Genomic DNA, 21,886 nt, shown 5'->3' on the forward strand with positions numbered 1-21,886 from the left:
GAGGAGTGAGATGTGACTTGGTTAATCTTTACCTCTAGTTGAATTGTGAGAAGAAGTTCCCCTCTTACAGCACATTAAAGATCTCCKGCATGGCTTGACAAATAGTGCTTGAAAAAAATATAAAGACTTCACTTAAGCATTCATTTCACATTTTATTATGAAATTGTAGGACCAAGTTCTGTAGTATGTACACTTTGTACAGTTAAAGTAATGACTTGTATAACAAACATGACTTCAGTTTCATTAATTCATGAAAAGTTACAAAAAAAGTGAAAGAATCAGTAGGCTATTGAAATAGACATGTTTGTTCACTGCATTAACACCCCTACGAAAAAGTCAAGTAGGCCTCGGCATTCTTCAAAGACGTGAAATGTACAGCACTCTCAGACAAATAGAGGGTATTGACATTAATGAACAGAGAATGGTCCCCCACTGGCTGACCTTTCAAAAACACCTTAAAAAGGTGTGATTGATGTAGGTGCCATGGATGGAAACGCAGCAAAGCTACTGGAGTCTGTATACTAACTAAGGGAGCAAAGGTAATGATCACGCCATTATAATGCTACACATTCACTTCTCTGTCTTACATAGATTGTGCCAACGATAAGACCAAGCAGACCCGTAGAACGTTCTGCCTGCTGATACAGATTTGTGAAGAGAAATAAGTTGTCTATTGCACATAGGTTTTCCACAATACTTCTTCCAGMAATTTAAACAAGAACCCTTCTGCTTTACAGTTGGCAATTGAATGGCATGTCTAACACGTTGGCAATTTAAGGGCATTTTTCTGCTACTTCAGGCCACCTGACCTCAGACACAAATAAGAGTACTTAATCCTGTCAGTTTGATAGGATTTGATTGTCAATCATCTCATTTGAGTAACAATCCAACCAGCTTGAGTTCAGTTAGGCCTAAAATCATAGAGCTGTGCATGGACCTATTCCAATATGGAAACATAACCATCCACTTTATGCACYGACAAGTCCTGGGCTGTTGAGATGCAGAACTACAGTAACGTCTCAATGTCTCTGGTATTAAGCTATATTGGAACTACTCAGTCCTCTTCCTTCCGAAAACGGCGGACATGCTTCTCACAATACCCTTGATCCCAGCTGCCCCCTTCTTSAGCGCCCTCGCCTCTCGGATAAGGTCMAGCAGTTCGTGAAATACCAGCTGTACCTCGTGGTATGTCTCCGCTACAGAGATCTCAAAGAAGCCACAGTCTGTGGAAAGAGCGAGGAGGCGTCCTTCCTCGCTGGAGACGGTGCGGCGATGCTGGAGGTCACGTTTATTGCCCACGATAATYACGGGATGGGCTCCGGGGAATTTGCTTTTGGCTTGCTGGATGCGCTGCACCTGTTGRCGCACCACGTTGAAGCTGGCACGGTCACATATGCTATAAACCAGGATGAAACCGTCCGCCCACTGGAGTTGTCTGTCACTGATGTGTCCCTCGACCTCACCATTCTAAAACACATGAAGAKAAAATACATGTGTTTAGTCAACCCTTTAACCTCCTTGTTGAATAGAAATACTCCAATATGCCCTGCCTGTTTGAGAATCCATTAATCAAAGTCTGTCGTTACCATTATAAAGTTATTATCATGTAGCCTAAATTATTTAGAATGTTTTCCCTCACCTGGGGGCAAAGCGAGTCCCAGATATTGAAGCTGATCTCCCGTCCTTCTATTCGGTCAGTGTGACTGTAGATGGATTCTGTAAATGCAAAACAAATCCGAACCATTRATATATTTGGTTTGATKTACTGTAAACTATTGATTTGATTGKAATTATATAATTATCAYTGGATCAAGTCAAAAGACCAGCACTTACCAATATCGCCGTATTCTCCGATGAACCTTCTAGTGAGAAACCGCACCGTGAGAGCTGAGGACACAAAATTGCGTAATTAATGAGACATGTTGAACAGTAAAATGTATTACAACAGGAAATCCATTTCACATTGCATTTGGCCGTCATAACTCCTGTCTACTTTCAACGATCACAGTAAAGTCCCTCTTCACCGTGCACAAAGATTGTCAACGTCATGAATGAAAGTGCAATTCAATTTTAAGGATTCATTCAACTATGCTCACCAGATTTACCGACGCTTTCCGCTCCAAGTAGTAAGACATTAGCCTCCACCTTTTGCTGACTTCCTTCCATCGTTTTGCTGTAGTGGCGAGTTGGCTGATTTACTTGGACAACCATTTGTTAAAAGGGCGCAGCGGTTTCCGTGTCTCTGAACAATGTGTAAGATGCACAAAGTGAACTCTCTAGGATTGTGCTGCCTGGCAATTTATAAGGGGTAGGCGGGCCCTGTTCGCTGATGGACAAAAAGTATGGGCCAATGAGGACTGTGRGCTTGTCTACGGCCAATGCGCTTCGTCTAGAACTCCGTGCCAGAATAGCATACATTCCTAACCTTCAAAATGTATCGATTTTATCTTCACCATTGTTGTTGGAGTTTAGTTATTAAATGGACACAAATTCATAAGAAACCATAATCTTGGGATTAACAGAACAATCTATACCAAAAAGACATATAAAAAAACTGCGTGTAGATGCTAAAATAACCTGCAATTAATAGTTATCCCACCCTGTAGTCATAAGAGCAAAGACAAGGATGTATAGAGCTATTTGAACCTATATGATGGGAGAACCAACATTTTGCATTGTCAATACACTGATGACCAATGCCACCTGCTGGTGGTAATATTATGGACGTTTCTACTTTACCATGGTCCTGTTTGAATAGCGCCCAGTAAGATTTTCACAGTTATGACATTTACCAAACTTGACCAAGACAAAATCATAGAGATAAGATGCACATAAGTATTTATTGTAAATAGACAAAAGGTTAATTAAATCCCAAAAGTCAAACCATGTGCAACATTGTTTTCATCCCCAGTGTAAAAATCAGGTTTGTAAAAAACTAGTTGGCACCCTTGCACTTCAAATAATTCCCTATTTCTTTGAAAAATMGAGAACTTTGTCTCCAGACCTTGAATTTTCAACATTCTAGAACCCATTGTATGGAGACCGWGCAGTTGCCACATCCATAACCTATGGCSAGAGCTGACAACAGCATTTGGTGGAGGGCACCCCTCAAACATGAAAGAATTAGAGCAGTTTGCTTCTGAAGGCTGAGTAAAATCGCCAGTAATAAGATGCAGCCAAGAAGCATTTGTCTGCAGTTCTTGGCTAAAGGCTATGCAACCAAGTACTTGCCAATCATTTTGTACATGCCAAATTGTAAACTTAAATTTACCAAAATAAAATTGGTTCTGTAATGTTAAAAATACAGTAAGGTGTGGAGACCAAAGGTTTTCAAATTTCAAGTTATTTTAGAAGAAATATTGAATTATTAAGAAAAGTGCAAGGGTGACCATATTTGGCTGCAACTATATACAAATATGTTCACCAAGGAATTCAAAGGCCAAATTAAATACACAAATACAGGCTTCTGCTGCCATTCTCCATCTTTCATTGAGTCCTGTGTAAAAGGAGTGTGCCTGCGCGCTCCTCCTCTAGAGGCCTCGGATTCTCCTCATGGACACTTTCTCCTTGTCCCCCTRTTGTTCTGCACTCCTCTCCGCCCTCCGCTTCCCCGTGGTGGGGGTTGACGAGCAGCGAAGGGTGCAGGATCCCCACAAACGTTTTGACCAGCTCTCTCCCGAAACATGCCTCAAGTCYGTCCACTGACTTGGAATACTGAGAAGAGAAAAGGGCGATGAAAGGTCAAGAGCAACAGAGATCCAGATCACTACATTGATGACTAAAGAGAGCAATATAATACTGCTTTCCAACTTTCAGAGCTCTGACAAATTGTTTCACAATTTACCAGGAAGGTAGGAGTTAGGGGATTTTGGCAAAGCGCCATCATTTGGAAATGAGGGCCTACATATGCAACTGTAGCCGTTATATTTCTCTATAGGCAAATCCGGGTGCCGAGTCATGGACACATCCATTGTGAGTCTCCTCACCTTCACGCTCTTCAACAGTGTGTGGAGAAGTCAGACATCGGACACAAATTCTGACTGGGTGCGGTAATGGGGGGGGGGGGGGGACAGTTTCCGCAGCAACAGTCCCCGTATCATGACGATGTTAAGAGAGCTAAGGAGAGGGAGTCAATAAATTATTTCTCTAAAGTCAAGGCAAGACAACTGACTAACATCAAACTGCAATTGTTTACAGTATATCTGACACACACAATATTTCTCTAAAGTCAAGGCAAGACAACTGACTAACATCAAACTGCAATTGTTTACAGTATATCTGACACACACAATTGAAAAGTCATACTTCATTAAAGGGACCAGTCATTTGCCAGCAACCTACTTGGCAATAAACATTGCAGTGAAGACCGTCACTAACATATTCTTTATTAACATTAAATTCATATCAATATTCAAAGTCTTGTGATTGTGTGACATTTTAATAGCCAAAACWATGGCAATACTAAAAGAGGGATGCTAAGGATGTGTATACATAAATGCGGTAAGTTGCACTTGTCGATTACCTTTCCTGGTCTGCAGAGGACAATGCTGTACTTTGTACAGGACAAGCAGTAGGCGCTCACATCTCTGTAGGGTCGACACCAAAGGGTAAGCGATGGTTCACACACACACCAGTGTTTCCCCAACTRCAGMCTTCAAGTACCCCAAACAGCATACATTTTTGTTGTAGCCCTGGACAAGCACACCTGATTCAACTTGTCWAKTAATCATCAAGCCCTGAATGAGTTGAATCAGGTGAGTTTGTCCTGGGSCAACAACCCAAATGTGTGCTGTTGGGGCAACTGGAGTTAGAAARACTGCTGTAGACTACACTGGACAAACAAACACCTTGGAGTGGGCAAACTAACAGAAACAATGACTATTTAACGGCCAGACTAAAAAAAAAAAGTGGGTTGGATGAGTGTGATAAAATAACCAATCAAGATCCGGTCACATCAGAAATACATGGTTTACATTTTMATTCTACCCGTGTCTTTTTCAATTCAAAAATGATTCCCTGGATCTAAAAACAGACCATCTCCACTAAAATAGGATCAGGGTCAATAAGTACTAGATGCGGACACAGCAAACAATACCAGACATGTTCATAGAACTGGGCATGCACAGCCGTATGTACCCAGATGCGTATATTCCAGGTGAAAGGTAGCAGACGTGCCCAGACATGCTCTGCYAAGTAAAAAGGCTCACCATTTGGTCAGGAGGGCTCATACACAGTTCCTTGTCTGTCCCACTGTAGTCCTGCAGCAACGCCAGATCAGAGGTCCCGGCACKGCAGACACTGCCAGCACTCACAGCGAGAGCAGCATCACACACACCAAGCCAACAGAGAGAGACCAATCTCAATGCTTTATTTGTGCCCACATATTTTCAGAGGTCCATATACAATACAGATTGAAATAAGACATKAATTATTGAAGTAATAGATACGTAATTTTCCTGAGAATCACACTTAACGGTTCATGGTGGGTGGAGACATTAGAAGAGCATCAGTATGGGAGCCTACAGTGCAAATGTTTCTGCTTTATGCAGACAGATAATGTAGGCGCACTTTGCAGAGGGTTCAGATAACGCAACAAGTCTGTTCATGAACAGAAATTGCCCATTAACTTAATTCAGGGCTGAAAAAAAGGAAATACTCTATGTTCATTCAGAATGCAATTAACTTGGTTAACTAAAACAAGCTTACGTGGATAAGGCATAGATGGGCGGAATGTGACACTTCCTGTGGAAGCTCCGTCCACACGTGACACACAGGGGTGAGCTTCCTCCTGGCCAGGAGGGGGTCGTAGCTMGAGGGGGTGCGCCTCAGACCGTCTGGGCTCAACAGAGGAGCAAGGAGACTCTGGCTGCTGGAGGATGTATAAACCAGTGTGAGCAGGAAAATCTGACATTAACACAATCAAACCAATAACACATGCAGTCGGTGAAACCAAATAGTTGGCCTTACCGGCACGTCCGTCTGGCTCACCTGAACGTCAGTTTCCTGCCCTTTGACACCTGGGAGACGGCGGAAGCGGGTTGGCGGGGCACCAATAGGGGTACCAAGAATGGGTATCCGAAGCAAAGAAACCTGCAGAAAACTACAGAGACGTTACACCCCATGATGGTGCACACAATATGACGAACGTGTGCATGTACAAACTCAATATTATGCTACGCACCACCACACTGAAGTCATGCACACAGAATGATTTGTGCTGTTTTTTTCTGGTTGACAAATGTTACAATAAAGGATATAACGTTTTTGTAACCTGCTATTAAGCCCAACAGACACCTGGCACCCAGTCTCTTCAATACCGTCAGCAGCACAGACATAAAAATCATCCATATTGTCATCACCGTCCTGTATGACAGCAAGAGAGATAGGCTACATTTACTATTGCGTGGGGGAGAGAGACTCATCCTTAGTGCTCAGATTTTTTTTATTTTTAAATTGGCCATTAAAATGCTTCAAATGAAACTAGAAACACAGGACACCATTAGAGTATAGACTACACCAAGAAGAGTTTAWATTAAAATACATATATACACAATATTTTTAAATTTTGTTCAGTATGAAGGTCAAGAGACTGCAGAAAGGCTGTACAGTTATGATTCTGGGCATTAACATGGTAGATTTGGACTAAAAGCAAAACACTTAACTAAACTCACCCCATTCCGTACAAATGTGCGCAACCGCAACATTCGAGGCAACGAGGCTACAAAGAAAACTATTGGAACTGTAGTGACTGTGTTGACTTCAAAATCGGGGGTGTGAACTAGGTTTCTATTCCAGCGCTGATCGATATGGTAATGGCTCTATAGTATTGGAGAAAAGTAAAAAAAAACTGACCCTCCGTTACATCGTGACGTGTCATCCTGTAACGTACAGCACGCATAAAGCAACTATTTCTGTCTAACAATCTCTCCACCAGGTGTAGCACTTCTCTCATCGTTTAAAAACAAGAAATGGACAGTGATGGGGGTAAGGGGGGATACCTAGTCATTTTTTGCATCATCACTGTAAGCAATCATGACTCTCAACGCCGCTGTTTACTTCTGAAGATCACTTTAGCACCGCCCTAAAAACCCAATACATACCTATTTGAAATGACARATATAAACTATTTATAGTGTTTTAGTTACATTTTAGAGGCGATAAGGTGATAAGTTGGACAGATCGAGTGGGAAAAAWGCAGTTTTCCCACACATCTCCTCTTCTTCTCACTACCACGCATTAGTTTCGCTTCCCCACCCGCCATTTTTAAAAAGACCTGACAGAGCCCATTGCCTTCTTGAATTATGCAGAAACGGGCAGCTTGGAGGTCATGTCATTAATTTTGTTGGAAAGGGGAGAAATTGTGCTTTACAATGGTATTGACATTACAGATGAMCTGGAAGTATTACGTTTTTGGGGCGCTAAAATAAGGTCAATTGTACAGACCAAGGCGATGTACAAAAGTGAGTGTGTTTACGTTACCTCTATAGGAGAGCAGACTTCATTGCTAGGTGAAGGGTGAGGTCAATGTCATCTTTGAGTGCAGTTGGGGACACTGACCTAAGGCTGTGGCGTCACAATTTCGTCAGCCGGTGATTGTCAAGCAAATAACTGTCGGGCTCATGGTAATTGACCATTCATTAACATAAACAGCCTACAAACCACTGATGTAGACCTTTGGAACATCTACATTTTAAAAAGGATAATAAATCCATGTAATATAACCTTCACAATAAATACATTTATTTTAGACAGGTCTAAAGAAACGTGATATGAAGAAAATGTAGTCTATTTCAGAAGAACAGAATAACATACTCTGAGTTGTCCTTATGTTAGGTCCTGACATGGCTATGCCAAATGGCTGTGGGCTACACTAGTTCCACTTAGCAGACAAGATTTGCTAAGAATTCCGTGGCATTATTTTATAGTATGAAGAATACAATTGAACAAAGCTGAATAAAATAGAAAGGATGTTTTCTCCAAACGATTTGAGGGAGTCCGCACATGCCTTTTGCAGCCAGTGGCTGTTGTGCCCTTCTCCCATCACGATTGGGTCTTTCTCACAGGCTACAAGTGAAGACACACATTGGAGACTATTGAAGATATTGGAAGAACAGTCCGCATTTAATTTGTCAGCCAACAAGATGAGTAGACCTAAAGAACAGCAAAAGCACTAGCCGATGTCAATCTACTATCCCCCATTGTACAAAAGTCGACCTTTTCTATTCAATAAATAAATATTCCAAACACAGTCTGGGACAGCTGTGGGATGAAAMAGAGCCCAAATGAATACAACCACTAGCATCAAAACCTTTTTTACACAATGTGGCTGACGCAACAGAWCAGAACATTTAGCTTAAAATGTTGATAAACTATTAGGCTATTTCTTCATATTATAAAATGCAGCAATGCGCACATGGCAGTAGACTATAAGCACYAATGTTCCATTAGCAGGAAAACACCATAATCAAAAATGATTGCAATTGCGATCATGCATGTAATACTTTTATTATAAAAGATGCATTTTTATGGTAAGAATGATCTTCAGKAACAAATTTGAAACTCACACGCTGCTTATGTATACCAGTTAGGTTCTAAACCCCTTGTAAAGAGGATTAATGTGCTTAATTTTAAGAAGATATTTGGCCACTTTAGTTGTGATACAAACCTTATCAAAACATARAGGCCTATGGGCTAGGCTACATGAGCTGTGCGACTATGAGTCGAAAAAGTCGCAAAAAAAAGTCTATCTTATGCAGGGCATCATTCACAAGTGATATATAATTCACAAGTGATAGGCTAATATTGTCACCCATCAGACTACTCTTGATTTAATCTTGTCTTTACAWACACTATATAATGTGTGTAGAATTTTGATTTAGAATGGACCATTATCATGCACCTGTATCGAAACAGGGGCAGCGGGAAAAAAATACATGTCACCTATGCCGTGGTTGATTTTCATGCCAGCCAGGTAGGCTATACTCCTGTTGTAAATATAAGCAATGTGCTTAATATTAGGAAAGTTGAGAAATAAATATACTAGGCCTAGRCTATAGAAAGCTGATGGGATCCTCCTCTTTTTATTAGCGGCCATCACAGTTGTTTTCGCGCACAACATGAAGTGTTTGAATAGATTTTCGAATACATTTGCATTGACATCAGAGTGATTAAAGGGACAATAGTGCTGAGTACCAYGCAGTTAGCAAGTTTGGAGAAGCAGAGCTTGGAGAAGCCTAATTATCATGACTAAACGGTCACGTGGAATTTGACTGCCTTTGTGACTCGTGACCGCTGGTGTGGCGGTAATACGGTCACAGCAACAGCCCTACACTGACCAAATTGACAGTGTTATTGGTGGGTACCACATCGGTTTCATTGGTGGTTGACATGTCGGTCTGAACAATATCTGAAGTCAGTTGGGGCTGGGTCCCTCTGTACAGTCGCAGTCTGCATAATGTCGGTAAGGACAGTTCCACTGTGCACTGGTTCCACAGTTTCAGTCAGGACAGGGTCTGTCAGCACAGTTTCAGTCMGGTTAAAGTTCGACAGGTCAATTTCGTTCTGCACAGTTTCAATGAAGGTTGCAGTCTGCACAATTTCAGTCTCAGCAATGTCTCAGCCTGCACGGTTTCAGTCTGGTTATCAGTCTGAAGAAAGTTGGTTTGCACAAAATCCCTTTGTACAGTTTGTTGCATGAACCATTTCTGTGTGGACAAGGTCAGTCTGGACAGTTTCAGGAGGTAGAGTGTCAGGCATGATCACTCTGATGGACTCTATTAGCCCTGTAAGTGATAAGCTGTCTGTGGTTGGCGGTTCTTCCTTGATTGTGATCCCAGATACTTGTGTACTTACGTTGACAAAGTCAGTCTGGTCAGTTTCAGTCTGCACATAGTTAATCTGAACAGGAACAGTTTGGGCAGGGTCAAGCATGTCTGCACTCAGACTCCATTGGTCCTGTAACTGTCCGTAACATTTGTTCCTCCTTGATTCCTATTACTTGAGCAGGAACAATTTACATCTGGGCTGTTCGGCCTGGTTTGTCTCATTCTGGACAAAGTCTGTCTGGGCAGTTTTATTCTGGACAATGTCTGTCTCTGTGGTTTCTTCAACAGCAAAGACTGTCAGACTAGGGTTGGCCAGGATGAGGTCAATGTCTGTCTGGGCAATTTCCATTTGCAGTCTGCCTGGACAGGAGAACAGAGGCAGAATCATCCTTTTTGAACAATCCTGATTGAGCAGTGCCATCCTGGGTGGGCTGTTTTGTGTCCTGAACCGTTGAAATATTCTTCTTTACCTGTTGAATAATTCTGATTGGACCAATGGACTGAGGAGCTTCCTGTTGAGAGGGTGTGATAGTGCCTTATTAATACGAATGTAAGACTGTATCAAAGGCGTGTTCGTACTTAACAATTCATAAATAAAMGCTTTCAAAATGTTTCCAATTACATTTCAAAATGCAGTTGTGATTAATTACACAGTTGATCTACAATTGTTATACTTCAGATAATGCAACACTACAGTAAGTAGTCCTTGCGAAGATTCCCTAATTGTGATTTAGCAAAACTTTCAACTTTCCATTATTTTCTCAACTACACAATACTAAACTGAGGATACTACAAAATAGTACAATCGGCAAATAAAATTAGATTTGGGGGACCAACGGACAGAAGATGGATTTGATAGGAAGGAAAGATGGGAGGCAAAAGAGAACACAGATGAACTACTATGGGATAGAGGAACGACTAGGAGAAACTATAGATAAGAGGGAAATAAACAGTAAAGACCTTTTTCACAACTAACCACTGGGCTCTTTGGAGAGGTGAGGTCTGGCATACCTGGTGGGCAGGGTCCTCCTGGGACAGAACCAGCTAGCACTTGGTTTTGACCTCCTCCAACAGGGGTCAAMATGTTGAAAAAGGGCATGTCATTATGGCTGAAGACCAGGCTTTCAATGTCAAGGCTGCTGTTACGCACGCCTCTTMGGAGGAGGGAAGGCAACACCCTGCTATACRCAACTRCCCGTAGAGTGAAAGAGGTATGTGACTGTAGGTGCGGGTAAGGATGACTGAGACAGAGAATTTTACKATTAACAGGMAATTTATTCCTTCACACGGTAAATTTGGGAAAAAGGGTCTGGATGMAACCAAATCAAAGAAAGTTAAAAGTTAAAGAGCTCCCTCTTCTACCTTACTAACACCACCTGGCGCACTAACCAAAATACASGGGATGGTCCGCCCAGGTCTTACCTAGTGTGCATAGACAAAGTACATACTACGGGTATATGTATGCCCGCAGGCCTCTTGCCTAAGCACTCCCAAGGTGCTTTCSCCTTCCCCCCYGGAAGAAAAACAGAATAATACTAACTTAACGTGAACAACTTCAATAATCAAAACACAGTCCTTGTGACAAAAACATACCTCAGCAGGACCAGCTACAAAATACTTTACGAAAACTGTCTGAGCAACAACCAACACATGACATACCAATAAGCTCTCTCTCTGAGCAAAGGAACACGGGCTTATATACAGCTGGAGAAGGAGTCTGTAATTGCAGACAGCTGTATCCCCTGACGAGAGGGCGGGGTCAGCTCCAATCTGCAATGGGGCCGACCAATCAGCTGCTTGGGGGAATCCAGAAAGCCATTTCCTGAAACACATACAAACCCGCAACAACACAGAAACTSYGGAACGTAACAGCTGCCCACAATGCCAGTGGAACCAGAAACTGGGGCGCTGTTGGACAAAATTAAGTATGGAGGGAGTGTTCACAGTGCCAGAAAAAAAAAAGGAAAATAAAGTGCCATTAGCTGYTGACATGATGGGAGTTTCCCGTAACAGGGAGTGTGAAGGGAGCTAAAACCACCCGATTGGCCGTCTTGGCACTCCAGCCAACAACCTGATTTGATTGATGGCWGCCTGAAGCCTTAGTAGCTTTTTGTATGTACATTGGAGCCATCYCATTCTGATTGGTGATGGTGGGCGCAGCTTCTCTTTCCATGACAACTGTAGCAGCCACGTCCACAGCCTGCTTTTCAGCACCTACAGGGGGAACCCTCTCACAGGGGGATTCCGCTGGTACCTTCAAGGTCCGCAAACGACTTCGGACCCACATTTTCATCCGCCGCTTTCCTTTTGACATGAAAGGGCCAGGAAACATGATCCACCATCAGGTCAGACTGAGGAGCCACCCTGATAGGGGACAGGGGTGTCCTGGGCAACCCCTGATAATGACAAGCAGTCATTGTTTCCCGTGTTCACAGCACTTTGATAAYATCGCTGGGGACCTGTTGCGTTCACAGCAGACGTAGAGGACAAGGACAGAGGGCTGTGAGAGCAGGAAGAGGATAGTGCCTGTAAAGTAGGGTGACCAGACGTCCCCGTTTTTGGTGGCCTGTCCCCGGCTGGAGCTGTCCCCGGAAATGTCCCAGTTTTTAACTGTGCGTTAAAAACAGACTGCAAAGTTAAAATAATATTTTACGTGGCAAGAAAGACCGGGCAGCAGAGCCTACCGGTTAACTTCTCAATCACGTTGTGTTTGTTTTGTCCAGCAGAGGGGGCTGCTCGCTATAGCAGCTTCATTATTGTAATATTCATGTGTGAACATACTGAATTATAATTGGATGCATTTTKCCGCCATATCATACTGTGCTATGATTGGTTAAGACCACCCAAATGGTTAGGTCATGGTCAGTTTTGATCCTGGTTGMCGATACGTGAACATGCCAGTTATAGCTAGTTAATAAAGAGCTACGTTAAGAAATATCCTGTAGTACTGCATTTTATTATTTTGTACAAAGCGTGCAAAACAAGACAATTATCTCTTCTACTGACTACTTGCTCGCGCTAGTTTTAGAGAAAACTGCTGTGGAAAACTCGGCCAGAAGCTAGCAAGTGTCAAGTTAATCCACAACATCACCACAAACGTCTTTTCAAGACAGGTAAATTACAATTGTTTGAGATACTAGCTAATGATGTTATAATGTCACAATTTATTATATAGATAGATGATCTGCTTTATAAGGTTTTAAATAGGTTATGCTAGCTAACATTAGCTATGTCGACTAAGTTAACATTATCTAGCTAGGTTAACTAGCTACTTTCATGGTAGCTAGGTTAAAACACTTTCACATGTAAACATGCAGTGGACGGGCTATTTTGAAAATATGATTATACTAAATTAATGCATCATATTTATTTGTAGATTACAATTTTAATGGTTTGGCATTATAAGTAGTGTGAAAATATATTTAAAAATTTTCATGGATAACATTAGCATAATGTTTTTTGTTAGAATGGAGAGGAAGGAGACTGGATAGGAAGAAGAGTGAGAGAGGAGGAAAGATACAGATATGGTTACAGAGCCTGACAATTTATTATTCCAAACAACGTTTTTGAGATAAAATACAAAAATGAGGCAAGCAACTTTTGTTAACCAAAGTATTTTTATCTAATAGTGTATTATTTATTATTAAAGATTGGTGAGGAAGGAGAAGGAAAATTAAGGGAGTAAAAAGAGTGAYGCGAGGAGAGTGTGGAAGAGTGAGGTGGAAAGGTAAAGAGAAGGAAAGGAAGAAAGAGCAGGAAGACGAGTGAAGAAAAGAGGAGGAGAAAGATTGGAAGAGAAMAAAAAGTTAAGAGAGTAAGAAGAGTGACACAAAGAGAGTGAAGAAGAGCAGACAGGAGGTACAATGGCTCTTTCCAAGAAACGGAATTGCCATTTTAATGACAACATGATGAGAGAATTTCCATTTATACGCTCAGGTCAAGACGATAGAATGGTTAACTGCACCATTTGTAATTCCTCTTTTTCAATTGGCAGCGGGGGAAGAACGGCAGTGGTAGAACATCAACAGACGAAAAAGCATAAAGCCTGTCTGATTGGCCGTGTTGGTATGCCCTCTGTCACCACATTCTTCAAGAAGGTAGAGCCGTCCCGAGAAGAATATGGTTTAGCTGTGCAGGAGGGTGTCTTTGCATACCACACTATGCGACACAATCATAGTTACAGATCTATGGACTGCACAGCACAACTCACACAGAAGCTTTATGAGCCAAAGTTTACATGTGCTAGGACAAAATGTGAAGCCATAGTGAGTAACGTGTTAGCACCATGGGCAACTACTTTGGTAGCACAGGACCTAGACCAGGTTGAATTTGTGTCCCTGTCCATTGATGCYTCCAATCATGGACATGTAAAGCTACTGCCAATACTAGTCAGAWATTGTAAGATATGATGGCAGCACATCTGTGGAAACAAACCTGCTTGATTTTGTTGAATTGAAAGGAGAAACAGCAGAGGAAATTGCAGCTGAGGTCCTGGTGGTCATCTAAAAATGTAACCTGGAAAACAAAGTCGTGGCATTCTCTGCCGACAACACAAATACCAAAGTTAAAAATGCTCTGCAGCGGGAGGTGATTGGCTTAGGTTGTCCTGCCCACATCATTCATAACACGGCCAGAACAGCTTTGGATATGATTCCCCTTGATGTTGAGTACCTGCTCACAAAGATATTTGGATATTTTCACCGTCAGAGTAGAAAGACTGAAGAGCTTTTGTGATTTTGTTGGCCAGGAGTACCATAACATTTTAGGACACAGCAATGTTCGCTGGCTGTCCATGCTCCCTGCTCTAGAAAGAGTGCTGAAAAGGTATGTGCCATTGAAATCCTTTTTTATTTCTGAAGACAAATGCCCTGTTGTCCTGCGAACAATGTTCGAAGATCCWCTGACTGAACTTTGGCTGGCCTTTGTCCATGGAAACTTGACCGTATTCAGTGACACGATCAAGATGCTTGAAGGCCAGGACCGCTGTGCTGTGGAGTCCGCTGCTATTCTGAGAAACYTTGAGGCAAAATTGACTGCAAGACGTGATGACAACTTCATTCCAGTTTTGGTCTGAGGACTTCTGAGAGAGCTAGAGGAAAATGGAGCCATGTCTAAAGAGAGCTTTCTCAAAAGATCCCAATCATTCTTCACTACGGCTGTGAACTACTTGCAAGCATGGGGAAAGCACACAGATAATCTAAAATATTTACATTGTCTCCTTTTAAAAAGGCAACCTCAGCYTGAAGAGATCCAGAAGGCAGCAGGCACACTGCAGGAAAATGCCCCAATGTGACCATCAATGAGGATGCATTGTGTGACGAGGTTACTGTCCTGCAAGAGTTCCTAAAGGGGGGATCGCTTGAAGAATGGAAAACATCTGAGACACCGCTTAGTCAGAGATGGAGCARGGTGGTTACCCACTTCAAAGAGAACGACATCCCACACACTAACCTGGCTAGATTAGCATCTGTTGTCATGTGCTTACCTGGAAGTAATGCACCAGTCGAGAGAGTGTTCTCCCAAATGAATGATCTATGGACAGCAGCAAGGAATATGTTCACTGTTCCTACCATCAAGGCCATGCTTATTGTGAAGATAAACTTCAACCTCCCCTGCCAGGAGTTCATGGAGAACCTGGCCAAAGACAGAGCAATCCTGAAGAAGATACATTCTTCTGAGAAATATACAGATTAGGTTGGTATAGTATATTATGTAGTTACCAATCTCATCATCGTCTTATTTATTATGTTGTTAACTATTCACATATACTATTGTCTCTGTTTTTCATGTTCTCTTCTGCTCTTATTCTAACCAGACTACCAGGACCAGGAATGGCTGTTCAGATCGGACAGTTCTGTCTTGTCTGTAGTGTTTCTGTAATATAGTTGTTTTCTCTATCACAGTGTGCCTGTTAGACTAAATACARGAAACCGGAATTGTCCCCCTTTTTTATTTCATAGATAATAACATTGGATATTTTAATGATATATTGACCGTTGAACTGCAAATGTCCCCGGTTTTAATTTCAGAAATCTGGTCACTTTACTGTAAAGAGTCTGCTAGGGTCAGGGGAAAAGTGGTACAACGACAGTTTCTCTGGTTCATAGGGATAGGGAAGGGAAAGCGAGCGCATTAGTGTTGGTTGCCATCGGAAGAAGGGAGCATTTCCCTTTGATGTACTGGAGGATCCCTGGGATGAAGGTGACAATGTTGTGGATGCTGTGCTGTTTCTCTGCTGTTCCAGAGAACATTTGGGAAGATTGATTTGAATGGGACTAACCCGAGGTTCTCAGGTTTAGCCGTGCAAACGGGACCMCCTTAGTCAATTTCCCCTGTACGCAAACAGAATGACAATTAAAAGTACAACTACCATCATCTTCAACCATTTTACTCTGAGCTATAACATTAAAATGCAATTGTGTTGGTTGTCCGTAGCTTATGCCCGCCCAATGCTAACTAGCATTTGCGCAACGACTAGAAGCACCATTGCCAAAATCCTGAAGTATCCCTTTAATAGCCAGGTATCGGCACACATTTAAACAAATAATCGCCTGTTTCAAATAAACGCTGGGTCTAAATGAATTGTTTACGAGGTTACCATGGACACAGCGCTGACATTCCCATAGTAACTTTATTCGGTCAACGTTGCTAGCCATGGCGCCACGAAGCGGTATATGATAGGCAATCTAGTCTTTGCAAGTCTGATCTGCGATGGATGTTATTATAATGTTTATACTGGTCAGAATAAACATTGTGGTAGTCTATTCAACATTTTATTTGGCGCAAAAGCTTTGTGCATTAAGGAAATGGACGCCTGGCTCAAATAGAAGCCTGGCTCAAATAGAAGCCTGTCTCAAATAAGCACCGGTTGCATTCAGCGATTGAAGCAAATAAAACGCTTGTCACGTTCCTGACCTGTTTTCCTTTGTTTTGTATTTGTTTTAGTTGGTCAGGGCGTGAGTTGGGTGGGTTGGTCTAGGTTTGATTTTCTATGTTGGGATTTTGTGTTCGGCCTGGTATGATTCTCAATCAGAGACAGCTGTCAATCGTTGTCCCTGATTGAGAATCATACTTAGGCAGCCTGGGTTTCACCTGTGTTTTGTGGGTGTTTGTTCCTGTGTCAGTGTTTGGGCCACACAGGACTGTTTCAGGTTAGTCACGTTTGTTGGTTGTTGTATTTTGTAGTGTTTGTTGTTTTCCCATTAAAATATGAATACTTACCAATCCGCATCTTGGTCCGATCCATGCTCCTCCTCGTCTGAGGAGGAGAACGACTACGACAGCCGTTACAACGCTGGGCTATACCTTTTAGTTTTACATGAATAGATCAGGGCAGTAGTATGTATTATCTCTAATGTTACCCGAGTATGTCTTTAGTGTAATTCTATACATTACCTCTGATCTTAAGAGTACACGTATTATGTACCTGTCTTTTGCAAGAGAGCAGGAAGGTGTGGTCTTCACTGTTCAGGGCTCTCTCTGTGAAGGCCAGGACATACTCCTGCCGCTCTCCCAGTTTCCTAAGATGGGCATGTCTCTTTGTGACACACTCACTCTCCTTCCAACAGTTATCCTAGGCAAAAACCAATCATTCAAATGCAGTGATAGAGGTATTTTAACAGCTGGCTGGATACTGTGGATTAAAAAAAATTGGTAGGACTGGGTTGACTCAGGGAATTAAGTTGACTCGTAAGTTTCATGAGGAGTAACCTRATCGGAGACCTGAAGATACCTAGGCTATACCTCACAGCAGGTTAAACATCATCTTCAGTCCATCAGACTAATTGTGTTGTACTTGTTTGCTTCAGCAGTGAGAAAGTGTGAACAATACACAAATTGGTACAACATTGCATTACTGGTAGAGGATGTGGGTGGGGCTGTTATCTACAACTTAAGCTCATTGGCTCTGAAGTGTATAAGTATCACCTACTTCTGAATTGTCAACAGATAAAAATAGTTAGAACATTTCTCATTTAGCTGCCYTTTCCATTACACATGTTGCAATGTTTTTTGGGGGAGACATTGCTTTTGTTGAATAAAACTGCCTCAATGGAAACCTGCCTACTGACAAGACACATGAGGAATAGATGTCTGACACAGTCTAACAGAGTGAGACCCCCAAGAGCAATTAGCAAAGCAAATTGGCCATCACATAGGATTATTGACATTCTGATTTACATCACATTTACATTTTAGTCATGCTGGGGGTGTTCTGTGGYATTATTTAAAATAGTCTTTGAAGAGGTATATTTTTGATGTTTTCAGAAGATAGGCAGGGACTCTGCTGTCCTAGCTTCAGGGGGAAGCTGGTTCCACCATTGGGGTGTGAGGACAGAAAATAGCTTTGACTGCCCTACTGTATTGGTGGGAGGGCCAAGAGACCAGATTCTGACAATCTGTGAGTGTGAAATTTTACCTGCATTTCCTTGGAAAGCTGCATGGCTCTCTTCACCAGGACACTCCAGATGCCCTTGAGGATATCCTTGACCTCCGCTCTAACACTCTCCTGCTGATCCTTCAAGTCGGACAGCCTGGGAGCAAAGGACACAAGGCTAGCTAAGACATTCATTCTTTGTTCTTTCATGAGAATAAATGACCACAAATGAACGATCAACAGTGTCTGACCCAGTGAGAGACTTGGACACTGTCTTGGACACAGCAGACTCCTGAACAAGGTGTGCCGRCATCCTTTTCACAGCAACATAATTTTTCATTCACGCACACCCAGACACAAACATGTTAACAACTGACCGACCGTCCATCCAGGCCCTGTTGCACGGTCACTCTCTCTGTCCTCGAAGTCTCCATTAGATACTGTAACCATTTCCTCTGCTCTGGCAAAGCTTCCTGGGCTAACTGGTACCTAGAGAAAATAAACAGAAAAATTAGAGAGAACAAGACTATAAGAGTGGGATCTTTAAAAAAAATATCCTGAAGGAAGCAGAGGAAAGAGTTAAATATACTTAAGTTAAAAAAAAYWYWWTTGGCATAGGAAGTAATGTAAGGCATGAGGGAACTAATGCCACCTTCGGGGTTGCCAGCAAAGAGGTGCTTGAGGGAAATCTTACTTGTGTTCCCTGTGGAAGGTTAGCTGACAATCAAATCGTATGCCACATGCGCCGTAGACCTTACAGTGAAATGCTTACTTACAAGCCCTTTACCAACAATGCAGTTCAAGAAATAGAGCTAAGAATATATTTACTAAATAAACTCAAGTAAAACATAAAGTAACGAAGCTATATACAGGGGGTACAGGTTAGTCGAGGTAATCACGGCAAGTCCGCTGATCACAAGTCACACAGAAAAGRTTCATCTGCTCTCTCTTATGGATGGGACACAATGCTGTCCTGCTGAAARCTGGACATAGAACATTTCATGCCATCACTGACAGCTAAACAAATATCCAACAGGTGCGGGTGTTAGCACTGCTTTGAATAAGGTGTTCCTTTGAATGCATTAAAAAAAAATATTGATCAGTGCTACAGGTTTGTGGTCAGTCTGGTGTGACAATGACAGGTTGTGGTACCTGGAGGTAATTGGGGTATGACATTATGGTCGCGTGTTAAGTTCACCATCTTGTGGGCCGCCACATGCTGCACACCAGCCAGACTCATCACAACCCCCACACTGCGAGAGAGAAAGGGGCATCACATCAGCGTTCATTACATTCAAAGCCAACAGGTATGTATACATTGAGTGATTAATATCACKATTTTATTCACAGTCATTCACAGCAGCATCCATCCACTACCTATCAGAGGTTTTGAATCATTGGGGAAGCTAGAGGAAAGGATTGTCAATGATTTCTGAAGTGTACCGCCTTTTTCCAGGAGAAAAATTGAAGTGACATTAATTCACAGGAGGGACAGGAATGCTCGTATGCCATCACTTTGTCATGTCTTGATCAGACTTCAAACTGTACTTGTGGTAAACGTGTTATTTGCCCATGTGTGACATAGTKCAATAATTAAAGTATGTGAATCAGACTGGTCAGAGACTCTTCAGCCTAGTTATAACAGTACTAAATATAACCTAATCACTGAAATTAAACGTTTTACAGTGCCGTCATTCAATATGGCTTATRGGTCTTGAAATCACTCAAGGGAACACACAGAGTGTAGGTAGGCATGGTAGATTTCTGTCAGGCTTCAATTCCATGCAACACAAACCACAACCACTGTCAAAGGGGCCACAGAGGGCACGCGGTTACAGGCGAGGTTGTCCCCGTCAGTTCTCAGAGATACTGTTTCACCAAACGGTAAAAAAAACGTTCTACCTTCGTAACCATGAAACAAAAAGGCGAGAAGAAAAGTCAGTAATGAAGAGTAAAATGCATACAATGACACGAAGCATTAACCTGGAGTCACATTGGAAGCAAGGCCCTCAAATTAATTTCCAAGCGACCGTTAGCTAATGACAGAACCACTTAAAGTCTAGCCATTCGGCTTTAACCTACATTAAAGCAATTGCTAAAATTGGCCAGAGATTACTTACCTCAGACTCCACGAGAGCAGACAAAAAGTTGTCTTGTCTGTGGTGTTCTCACGACTGTCTATTACCGAATCTCGATTGAAGAGACAATCTGCAGTTCAAACAATAACAAAGCAGGGTCCCCGCCACTGTTTTGGTAAACAGCTGAGGAATTGGAATAGACAAATGTAACCACTCGAATTCATAGAGCTATGTATGCAAGGACTGACCATCCATGATATATTTTTACATTTGTAACAATTTTGAGGCTATACAGGGTTTACAATTACACATTGTTTACACACAAAGGAGTAAAACAAGCATAAACTTTGGGTTGATGGGGTTGGACAGTTGAGCTAAGATCATGAGGCATTTCTAAGTTATAATCTTTAAGAATCAATGGCTATATATCATGAAATTAAAAGTCAAATGTATGTAGCAATCAAACGGCCCCTTTAAAGACAGAGGAACAATTATGAGGGGGTTGTGTGGAAAGCCACCAAGTAGGCTTCCTCAATAGCCACCTTTCTTTGGGGCTAGTCAAGTGTATCCTACCCATAGATAATGATAAAGGCCTCTAGGGGCCAAAAGGCTGTATAAGGATGGGCAGCACCATTGAGTGCTTCTACCATTTTAATGTAGTCAACTGGGTATTAATGTAAATTAAAATAAACAAGCAAATGGTGCAATCTGGTTTGCCTAATAATAAGGAATTTTAAAATGATTTATACTTTTACTTTTGATAAAGTATATTTGAGCAATTCAAATGTACTTTTGATACTTATATTTAAAACCAAATACTTTGACTTTTACTCAAGTAGTATTTTACTGGGTGATTTTCACTTGAGTCATTTTCTATCAAGGTATGACAATCGGGTACTTTTTCCCCCACTGCTTATCGTGTTACCTATATAATGCTAACTTCAATTTGTTTGCATCACTTTACGTATTTATTTTGGGATCCACCCCTATAAACGGAATTTGCGAGTGGAGGAGAGTAATTTCATACAAGCACATTTTCCTTGACTTTCCCCTCTCTTCGCCGCCTCTCCTCGHTTACCTTTTTCAAAAAGAGGCGACAGGACGGAGGAATTGAAAATTGCGAAAAAGACCTAGATTTCAAAAGTCTAACGCAAAGGATTCAGGTAGGATACACACTATCCTCGATGAGATTTGGCTATTGAGGAGGGGACACTTCCGTTCACTTACAGGCAAATTGACATCTCCTCGACCACTTATCGGTTTCTGGGTCAGAGGATGGAGGACAGAGGGTGGAGAACTGACTTTTTCWAAATGAGAAAAGGCCTAGACCTTTTCGAAGTTAAAACAGACTGCCCACAATGTATGAATTTAGCTGCATAAAATGTTAAATATATAGCAAGTTGCCACTAGTTTCTTGAGTGTGAAGAATAATCAAACCACCAGTTGAAGGGGTAAAGGTAGAACACATTTTGGGGAAAAAAAACATTCCAAGTCTGGATTGTTTAAATTTGCCCTCAGATTGTGAGCCGATTGTGGCATGTTGTTTAGGACAGGGCACCCTAATTAAAGGGATGTTCCACTTAATACAATCTAACATGATTTTCTCACTT

At 41.9% G+C, this 21,886-nt stretch overlaps 1 protein-coding gene and 1 long non-coding RNA gene across 2 annotated transcripts; one reads left to right on the forward strand and one right to left on the reverse strand.

Annotated features, from left to right (window-relative positions):
• Nucleotides 1–598: 598 nt before the first annotated feature.
• Nucleotides 599–2,267, reverse strand: LOC111955552 (ras-related and estrogen-regulated growth inhibitor-like protein). Its single transcript, XM_023975759.2, has 4 exons — nucleotides 2,097–2,267; nucleotides 1,834–1,887; nucleotides 1,640–1,716; nucleotides 599–1,467 (listed from the first exon to the last, which is right to left on the reverse strand). The coding sequence occupies exons 1-4, from the start codon at nucleotides 2,209–2,211 to the stop codon at nucleotides 1,051–1,053; spliced, it is 663 nt and encodes a 220-aa protein (XP_023831527.1). The 5' UTR covers nucleotides 2,212–2,267; the 3' UTR covers nucleotides 599–1,050.
• A 9,397-nt stretch (nucleotides 2,268–11,664) lies between these two features.
• Nucleotides 11,665–17,052, forward strand: LOC139023395 (uncharacterized). The gene is made up of 2 exons (XR_011474519.1): nucleotides 11,665–12,937; nucleotides 13,819–17,052. It is a non-coding gene; the product is annotated as an uncharacterized lncRNA (long non-coding RNA).
• Nucleotides 17,053–21,886: the final 4,834 nt, after the last annotated feature.

The sequence above is a fragment of the Salvelinus sp. IW2-2015 genome, linkage group LG31, assembly GCF_002910315.2.
Source record: "Salvelinus sp. IW2-2015 linkage group LG31, ASM291031v2, whole genome shotgun sequence".
Taxonomy (NCBI): Eukaryota; Metazoa; Chordata; class Actinopteri; order Salmoniformes; family Salmonidae; genus Salvelinus; species Salvelinus sp. IW2-2015.